This window comes from Pygoscelis adeliae, unplaced genomic scaffold, assembly GCF_000699105.1.
Source record: "Pygoscelis adeliae isolate BGI_AS28 unplaced genomic scaffold, ASM69910v1 Scaffold42, whole genome shotgun sequence".
Classification (NCBI taxonomy): domain Eukaryota; kingdom Metazoa; phylum Chordata; class Aves; order Sphenisciformes; family Spheniscidae; genus Pygoscelis; species Pygoscelis adeliae.
Genome location: NW_008824283.1, coordinates 2,811,875 through 2,822,379, shown reverse-complemented (window position 1 = coordinate 2,822,379; position 10,505 = coordinate 2,811,875). Strand labels below are relative to the sequence as shown.

Genomic DNA, 10,505 nt, shown 5'->3' with positions numbered 1-10,505 from the left:
ATACCTGATCTGAGCACTCATAATGTTTACAGAACAGAAGAGTGGCAGGACAAAAGTGATGGAAAGGCCTTGCAAAATAATAAATTATGAAGGATTAGGCAGATCAGGAACTTGGTCACTGTACAAGAAATAAGGTCCTATTCCAATAGTGTTGGTGTATATAAGGAAGTACAAAGTGGGATGAGGAGATGGCTGAAGAAACAGGCAGAAAATGTGCAGAGACGAGGTAGGGACATAAAATAATCTAAGAACGGATTGTTCCAGCTCACATGGCCAGTGTGTCTTGCGTGTGCTATCTTACCTGAGGAGATTGAAAGTCTGAATAGGACAACACAGTTGTACATTCAATCTTTCTTCTGGTGACTGTATCTTCTAAGCAGGAATTGTCCATTGAGTTCTAGGTTCTCTTTGTGCCGTTGTATCATGGGTGGAGTTGGGGCAGATTAAGTCCAACAGCAGATTCTGAAAGGGAAAAGATTTATGAGAATTTGAGTTGGCCTAATACTGCTTCAACTGACAGTTCTCTCCAGAATGCTTTAAATGTTGGTGGCAATTTCACACATTTTAATTTCCAGGTAAATACTTTTTTCATGTGACTAACTTTTTTTTCTTTTGTGAAAACATACCTCCTCAAGAAGAGTGAATGTAAAAGAGTTCAGCCAACCTAAAGCCACTTTTCTGAAGACTTTTTGCCACAATTACTTTTGGAGGGAGCTGCAGAGGTGCATGCAAAGCTGAGTTATTTTTTAAACAAATGGATGCAAAACTTTCCACCCTGTGCTTGTGCTGTTTGATGCTGTTAGTTGCAGCATAGTCACAGATCAGAATTTTTACATGCTGATTAACTCATATTTCCCTGGCAGACTTTGAAGTAAGAAAGGCTGCTGCGAAAGCAAATGTAGCGAAACATGGCTAGGAATACAAAATGGGGAATGGCACTAGTTACCCCCTTCCATGGGAGGACATTGCAGATGTAACCAAACAAATGAGAAAGCCAACATTAAAAAACTGTATTAGTGAGTCCTGACAAGAACTGCAGCAGGGATACAGGTGGAAAAAAGTCTGCTAATATTGATCAGGCATCAAAGGTTAAAATGAACTTACTTAAAATCTTACAGCTGCAGCTTCCTGCTTTTTTAAACAGGAAAGGGAAAGTACTACCATCTCCCTATTTGTGAGAAAGCTGCAACTTGATGTTTGCAAAGTTGTCAAAGCCACTGTTTGATCCTTTTGTTTTAGCAAGTTTTACACACTGTAGCGAACAAAGTTGATATAATGCTCTTTGATTAGTATAATCAGCTCATCAGTAAAGTGTACAGATGTTGCTTAATAAAATTTAGCTTAGTGTTATTTTTTACTGCAAAGTCTAGACACTAGCAAATGTGGGCCAAACGCTGATGGATTCTTAGTGATAATTTTGCACAAGTTCTTTTTTTTTTAAAGTGTTTATTTTGCTCTCTGTACTGCCATTTCAAGACAAGCCTAAAGAATGTCCTCCAGTTGAAAAGGCAGCAATGCTTTTTTTCTATGTGAAAGCACCCTTTACATGCTTTCTAGAGAGCCTAGATAAAAATCCCACCCTTCCTTTCAAAGCATTGTTGTCTGTATAACAGGGAGTTACTTGATCACATGCAGAATGTGAAAACAAAATGTGCCAGTTGCACAACACTAAATGTAGTTGCTTCTAGAACTGGAATTAGTGGTGGCTGGTTCCATTTTGTTTTCAAAGCAGGGGATCGCCAGCTATCAGCATCATCTTCAGAGTGGGTTCTTATGGGTGTGAATGGCTCAAACAAAACGCCACCATCCCTTAGTTCTAGTATGAGCTTTATTTTCATGTAACACTTACCCAGTGTTTACTTGTGCCTAACTCTACAGGTCATTCTGTGTAGTTGGTTAAATGTTGCATATGATGGGCACATTCTAAATCCAGATGTTCTAAGATGGCACATTATTATTTGCAGAGGAATGTACAAGCTGACTTGAACTGAAATGAGGAGTAAACCTGAAAAGATCCCTTATTACTTCTCAATATGACTTCATATAATGGAAGAGGCTGAATTTCAACAAAATTCTGTTAAATTGGTAGATCTGTTCGTTGCAAGTACCAAAAGAATGTCTCAGGATTGAACAGGTTTCAGATTTGACTCATGTTTCTCTAATTAGAGTTCAGCATTATGCTTTGCCTTGGAAACAGAGTAAGTAATATATTGAGCCAACACCTGGTCATAAGACATGTGCAACCTGTCTTTTGGGTAAACTGATGGAGCCTGGATGAACCCTTGTTGCAGCTGGAAAGCCTAGCAATCTCTATTGAGAAAGAATATAAAAAGTAATTAAAAGCCTTTTTTTAATGCAAGATACCTGAAATGTATCATATCCTGAAATACTTAAGACTGGAGCACCATCATTAAGTGCTTTGTTGCATCTTCTGATTTTTGCATTCTGATTTTCTGAGTATTTGTCGAATCTTTAGGAATGGGGTAAGCATTAATGTTGAGGATAACATTACTCTGAAAAAAATTCATACAAAGAGAGAGGGAAAGACAATCAGCACTCTATTTATTTGTACTGTTGTTTGTTTTTCAGTGCGCTGGAAGAGACTGGCTTTACTGCCTTAAGCAATCCTTTTGCTGGTCCTTTTGTAGGCTACACCAGAAGCAATAGAAGTCTGGAAAAAAGAACAAACCAAAAATTTGGTTGAACAGTGTAATTAGAGCTTCAGTGTCACAAATGAAAAGACCTGCTAACTGGCTCACAGAGTCTGTCCTCTACTGAAGCAACATTTTTACCCTTTGGTAGAAGATAAGCTGAATGTCCTTGTCAACTCTGAAATACAGAGCACAAAAACATTCTTACACAACAAACACAACTTCTAAAGAGGGGTTTAGGGATAACTTAAACATATCCTGCGTTAGACATGGCTTTACCAACTCCCAAGTTATCAGGGTTTTAGACAAGTGAGATAATTGTTCTCCAAAAGCAAAAAATGATTGACACTATTACTTTCAGGGAGGGTGAGTGTCCTTTCTTGATCCACAGAGTAACTTACTTCTGGTTAGTCTCTATTGAAGATGCATTCAGACATAGGTAACTGGCACAGACATAAGTCAATTCAGGAAAAATTTTGAGACCCAGAAATCATGATGTTTGACAATCCTATTTGTTTTACAAGTTTTACTATAAGTATTGTGGTTTCAGTAATCTTCCAAACCTACGTTGCCATTTTGTTGATAAAATAGGATTCTCCTTGAAATCCAACTTCTTTTGTGTTTTGTTTTTTCTTTGGTAAGACTAAGGAAATGGGGTACTACAGAAATTCTGTGAGGACTTACAGCTAGATAGTTTTCTAAGAATGAAACAAAGTTAATAACTTTATAGAAACATGTAAGTAGTAGGTAAAAAGTTTTATATAAATTATTTTCTATTCTTGATGCATAGGCACAGTGAATACAGTCAAAGACAGGGCAAATTGGGAATATTTGTCTGAACATTCCAGTCTTACAGCTATAAAACTGTGTGTCTGTGCCTAAGATGCAAAATCTACATTTCAAAGTTATCAAAAATATATGATTAAAAGTTTGTTCATTGAGTTTTAAATTAATTAAACATGCACAAAATTGTAGAAGATTATCTAGAGTGAAGGAGAAACTTATTTAATAGTTTTGCTTTACTTTAGATAAAGATCTTTTCTAAACTTAAAATTTTAAGCCTGTTGCTCTAGAGGTTTGGTTTTTTTCTTTTTTTTTTTTATATACTAATCTGGATATTTGAGAACTCACCTCTACTAGCTTTCCTCCACAAATCTCTGCAGTATGATGATAGTTGGGAAAATCAGCTACTATTTTCCCATCTTCCATTTTAACAGTTGCCTGTAATAGAATAAGGTTTAATGAGTAATAGAGAAAGGTTTAATGTTGCCTCGGGTTACTGGCATTTATATTAAAAGATACACTGTAAACACCTGTACACCTGATGCTTAAAGTTTTTACTTTTAAAAAAGTAGAAGTTGTGTATTACACATGCAGCTTCATGAACAAGACTAAAATCCTTGTGCTTTAGTTCTTAAATGTTCACAATTGAAGTAGAAAAATGTTCATCTAACAATACATGCAAGTTCCATATCTACACAATAAACCAGACAATATTCCTTCATAGCTCTAAAAATGATCTGACTATGCTTCTCATTCAGTCCTCAATGTTTTATGTGGTTCTCTTGTTTTGACAGTGAAGTAAAAGGCATGATTGTATGAAGTAGCATTCTCAGATACTAATAACCTGCCTGCAAGCAGCACAAAAGTCACTGTGGACAAGTGATGTGAATCTTTACCCTAGATCCCGAGTTTCATACCTCTAACTACACTAGAATTCATCTCATCTTGCTTATTTAAGTATAGGTGAACATAACTGCACGGTCTGCAGTCACACCTTTAGACTATAATATGTGCCAATAGCTGTAAGAGCTGCTTCTGTATGGAAGAATTATGCCAGGATGCTACTATGAAGATCACAAATACTACAGCAGCTCAGCTGACTGCCAAAACTAGATATGTAGTTCCACCACAAAATCAGTCTTGTCTGTATAACTAGTCGGTCTTGCCTATGCTTTTAGTAATAAAGACAGATGAGCCAGTCTTATTTAGAGGAGAAAAAAGTAATTTGCAAAATGAAGGGATGAGTGGACATTTTTTACCAGATAAGAGGAAACCATCTTACTAGTTTGTCTTGTTTAGTGACACTATACTAAAAGGCAGTGATTTCTCTGCTGAGAGTCATTTACTCTGCCTCCATCTTTGGCTACTTAATAGGCTTTGGACTGCTGAAGTGCCCTGGGCCAAAAGGAAGAGAATAGAATTTGTAGTATTTCAAAATTGTTACGTTTGCAATAAATTGACCAAGTAGAATTGTGTCTTATTCTATTTGTTAGGTTTCACAAAGATTTCTCAAAGCCAAAGACATGTTTTTTTTCCTCTCATAATCAGAGAGGTATGACTAAAAAAGCATTCTGGCAATCATGCAATGGTGTTGCTATATTCAGTTTGTCACAGCTCCCTAATGCAATTGCTGGTTTTCCTGTCTCTCCAATCTGTATAAAGCATTTATCCAGTAATCTATTGTAGAGTTCTGGACACCTCACAAATGCAGAGTTTAGCTGTCCCAAACTGCTTATCCCTTTAAATAGATGAAAAATGAATAAGGTAAGTAAAGCAACCATTTTACAGCAGGTTTTGTATCAAAGTTTTGTCCATGACAGGAGCAGATCAATATTGTGTAATCTTCCCTCTCGCTAGACGCTGCTTAAGTTGCAAGGTGCTCTGTACTTCCAACAAGGAGGACGACACAGAGGTATTTTTTTTTCCCCTTCACTTTACACAGTCTTTTGTTTAAGGCTCAGGCACAGGTGACTTCAAAAGGTGAGCACTGCTGAGAGGCATGGGCAGAGCTAGGGACCATAGCATTCGCCTCAGAGTGTGCTGCAGTTGCTGTATGGTGCTGGACAATGACACAGCTGCCAACCAGCTCTTTAGCGTTCTAATGAGCATTGTGTTTGCTTGAGCTGCGACACCAGTAGATACTTGACACTCTACCCTCGTTCTTTATTAGTATGTACAGTTCTGAAGCTCTAGCTCTCTTTAAAATCAGATTTAGGTATTTTGCTAGGGGCATCAAGAAATGGGGGGAAAAAATCATATGTTTCTAAGCTATGACAGATGAAAAAAACAATTTAAGGAAGATGTCCTTGAGACAGATTTGATTTTCACCCTACATTAAAAAACTGAGACAGCATAGAACTTAAGAGCTAAATTAATTTACCTTGAACTTTTTACCACCCATTGTCTCCATGTCTGCTTCCTTGCCAATTGTGAATGTGTTGGTCGTGGTGCGGCCTCCTGGGAAATGCTGTGTCCAGGTGAAGTCATTTCCATTCTGCACCACCTCAGTGACTATTTTGCAATTCCTTCCCATTTCAATCTTGTCACTGGGGAGACCTTAATAGAAACATAGTTTATCAAACCTAATAGCCTACCAGCTGTATTTGAATTGAAGCGTGCTAATGGTATGCTTGTTCTCAGACATTGGTGTCTGAGCATCTGATTTGGTTTTGTTTTGTTTTTCTTTTTTTTTACAGCAGTATCAAAGCTCTGAGTTTAAATTACTGGTATAAAGGAAGATACAGGTACATCAATGCATGTGCTAAAATAATAAGTTTTGGTCTTGCATTCTTTTTCCTGAGAAACGATACATAATAAATGTATAGAAACAAGGTATAAATAAATATTCCCTTCTGCTTAATCTACACATGCAGATGCATGGAATTTAATGTGTATGAACTTGGTGCCTTTGCTATATAGCTGCACATACCTATTTGCTATTGCTTTTTAAATAAATGAACACAAGCACTGAACTTATGCACACAGATCATAGTGTCCCTAAGAGATTTTGCACGGTAATCTGAAACAGGTTTGCACAGTCTTCTGAAAGCATTCACAGAAACCTGTTCCTGTGTAAGAGTTTGACAAGCATTTTCATACTAAATTTATACTCCCACCAATGAATACTAAGGACAGAAAAAGTGATCTTCATGATCGTTATACTGCACACATCTTGGCCCTTCGTTCTGCTGCCACTGAAAAGGAATAATACTTCTGTAGAACAGGACTATTTCCTGCGGCTGACAGTGCTTCTTAGAAGAATGAAAACTAAATCTCCTTGCTGAAGTGCAGAGCACTCCTACCAGTCTTAGCCCCTGTTGATCTCAGCACATTTCATTAATAAAATATATATTTTTTAAAACCATATTTAAGTAATTTAAAACTTTAAGACTTACTTATACCCCAAAACATACTTACCAATCTTATTCACAAAGTCATCATAGTTCTCATCGCCTTCGAATTCGTATTTGCCTGCAAATGCCATGTTGCCCTGGTGATGTGGCTGGTACAGCAGAATAGCAGCTGGAACAAAGAAGAATGGATAAGCGCAGATGGCTTGAGGCCCTCGTTTTTATAAACCAGCCCAAGCTGTTCAGCCCACCTATACCCACACCCCTTGGAAATATACTTTTATGATCTGTGTGAGTCACTAGCATGGATGCCATTGACCTCTATGAAAAGCAAGGTTATAATTCAATTATACGTCCTTGACAATAATCTGGAGATCAGCAGAAATCAAGGACGAAAGCTCGGTTTTGGTTTTAGTGCGTATTTAAGCAAAGTGATATATTTTTACTTTGGAGATTCCACTGATTTTGCAATCAGGATGGAATAATGTTAAATATGTTATAATGAAACAGGGAGAAAACAGCTTCAAAGCAGTGTCCTGAGATCACAGCCTTGCTCTATTTGGAAGCATACCCTGTACTAGTTAAAATATGAAAATAAGAAACAAGCTGCACAGATTCCTAAGTAATTCTGGTAGGATATGGGCAATGACAAGATTCTGGGTAAATTACTGCACCTGCACATGTCTTTCTTACCTTATCTCCACACAGAAAAAAGAATTATGAAATATTTTACACTACTTGGATGTAAAGTAAAGTACATTAGATTAGTCCGTGGCACCATGTTCATACCTTATTTAATATCAAGAGACAAATAGTGCTTTGTATTGCTTAGCAAATGTTTGCACAAAGTACAAAAAATATACTTACTGTGGAAAAGCAGAGCTCTGATTTATGTAAGATAACCATATGTTAAAAGTCAGGGAGTCTGCTGGGTAATTTAGAATGCATACAGGAGATGTCCTATGCCTAATGAATCCGTTGCCACACACAGATAGCAGGGTAGGAAATTCCCAGCTGCTGTGTATTGGCATAGCTCCACTGGCTGAGAATACAGACCAACAGCTTCTTTTAATCTGAACAAAAACATTCCTAAGATTTATGTGAAAATGGTGTCATAGATTGGCATTTTATTTTATTAAAGTAATAAATTTGGGAAGGAACTGAAAATCTACTTTTCCCTGGTTTTATAAAAGTCTGGAGAAATATATAACAGCATTCAACAAGTTTTGCTGTATGCAAAATACATATAATACGTGGGTTCCATTTCTTAAATGCAATGAATTTAATCCCACGTGGTAATGCAAGAACATATCTAGAGTCAAGAAACTGATCAGAAGAAGAACAGGAACACAGGCTGGGTGATTAAAACCACGGAAAACAAAGGTCCACTAAACTTCACCACTGCTCTCCTTGTTACACTTTCAAATTAATGTATTCTATGTAACCATTTCTGTATTTCTAATTAATAGACTTATACTCCACTCTGTCAGAGAATGAGACAAACTTCAGTAATGGGATGAAACTTCAGTAAAATGTTAAAGATCATAAATCATGGTACATCATTACAGTAAAACTATACAAATTAGAAGCATTGCTACATTTAACGGTTTTATTACCAATAACATTGTCTTTGAGTTCACACAGTCAGTTGTACACTCCCTCAGCCTGTGCTCTAAATCCTGCATGTTGGAGAGCGTAGTGTAGTTTGCAAGCTGTTCTACTGAGCTGAGACAGAATGGTGCCTCTTAATGAATCCTGCCTCCTACGGGTCCTCTCTCGTATGGTCACATACTGGCTGTGTCTTGATGTAGGCTCACAAGATTCGGGACTGGATGTACATTATGTTATACCTGCACTGAATTCAAGAGGAGCTAGAAATAAGACAGCCTGTACCCAACTGTTCTTTCACAGCATACCAGTGTGCACAATAACTCCTTAAATTAGTATCTGCTGGGGGGGTGGTGTTTAAGGTTTTATTAAACTTCAGTATATTTGCTATATATACATATATATTTAATGGCATATTACTTGTCAGGGTATGTTGCAACTCAGTGAAAACAATCCTTTCTAATTTGTTGTTTTTTTTTTTTTATTTTACTTACTAAGCTGCTTTCTTTTATGCAACGCCTCTGCTGGCTCTAAGTTATACAGCCTTCAAACCAACTACAGAATACACAGGGCATACAAGGTTTGAATAGGAAAACATTTCCTGTCTCGGGAAAACTTTTGCAGTTTCAAAACTTTTCCTTACAGGGGAAAAATGAGAGGGATTCCAGAATAACATACTGACTGATGGGTGAAAAGTCTGAATCAGGCGAGAAGGGGACTTCTAATGGAAAAGAATTTTCTGACCAGAAAAAGCTTCAGAAAATTCAGAGTCAGTTTTGTGAGAGATTATATCTGTGGACTAGAAAAGATCTTACCTCATGTTTATTAGTTGGGAATTTATATTATTTCTGGGGTTTTTTTTAGCTACTTCCTCTTCTGAAGTCTGAGAAAAAGTAACTTCAAGATCTTACATCTTCTTATGAAAGAAAACATAAAACTTCCAAATGGAGATGTGGTTTTTCCAGTTGACAACAATCCTTTTAAAACTATTTGTTTGGGTGTATGTTCCTGGCAGGAAAGCAGTTTTCTAGAACAGATGCAGAAAGTGAACAAGAGTGAAGCATAACAAAATCATGGTCAATTTGTAAAATAAAAATGGAACAACTGTCCTAGGAACTACTGCTTTCCCACCCCTAACCCTTCAGTCTCCCCATATTTACTCAGCTTTAAATTGTACCATGCTGTGCAGTGGCTGAGTATATTGTGCTAGAGCTCATGACACCACAAAAGCCATACCATCTGCTGTCTGCATGCAGTTAAAAGGATGTCTCCATACTGGAAATAAAAGAGAGCCGTATACCTTCCCTCTGTGAACACTCTCTGTATCCTGTGATTAGCATTCAAAACACAGGAGTGTGGGAGAAAAGTAGGAAACTGGGAGTTTCTGTATCAATTACAAATACATAAGTTTCAGGGAAGGAACAGAGAAACTTGTTTCACTGCCAGTGTTTCCTTTGCACTTTTGATATAAAAGTGTCTGTAAAATGATTCTGACTGTCCCGCAACCATATTTGACACTTTTAGTTTTTTAATTAAAACTCCTTCAGCTTAATCCCAAGATTGCTGAACTCAATGACCAATTGTGCAGGAGCAGACAACTGAAAAGGAAACTTACTTTATCAGCTGGACGCAGATGCTTAGGCCCTATCTATATAAAGAAAAACAGCATTAGCATGGAAAACAATGAAGTGGTTGCACATATGTAGAAGCCTCAGTTCTTATTGCTATGGTAAAGCTAAGTAGATACCAGTTAAGCTGGAACAGTGTAAACTCTATGCCATTAATAGAGGCAAAAACCCTAGCAATTTCAGTCATACACAGATTCGAAAATACCATTTAGAGGAAAGTATCATCAAGCCTATTTCATACATGAGAAAGCTTAAACACCGAGAAAAAGTGACCTATCAGAGCTTATGATATAGTGAATGGATGATGCAGCTAGTAAGAAATCCTAAGTCCAGGCATTAACCCTGTGTCCAGAGGATGGCACATTAATTTAAACATTCTTATAATAAACAAGCCCTCAGAAGCAAACGACGAGAGCTCTGAGCGACCAATTACTTTCAAACAGTCACCCAGGGAGTTTTATACTTGCTCCACTGATGGGCTGTGA

At 37.2% G+C, this 10,505-nt stretch overlaps 1 protein-coding gene across 1 annotated transcript in view; it reads right to left on the bottom strand.

Moving 5' to 3' along the window:
• Nucleotides 1-2,617: 2,617 nt before the first annotated feature.
• The window catches only part of FABP6 (fatty acid binding protein 6, ileal), a 47,623-nt gene continuing 39,735 nt past the window's right edge, over nt 2,618-10,505 (bottom strand). Inside the window, exons 2-5 of the mRNA XM_009318500.1 lie at nt 6,852-6,956; nt 5,815-5,990; nt 3,783-3,872; nt 2,618-2,671 (exon numbers count right to left, since the gene is read on the bottom strand). Coding sequence (XP_009316775.1) covers nt 2,618-2,671; nt 3,783-3,872; nt 5,815-5,990; nt 6,852-6,956 — 425 coding nt within the window. The remainder of the gene's footprint in view (nt 2,672-3,782; nt 3,873-5,814; nt 5,991-6,851; nt 6,957-10,505) is intronic.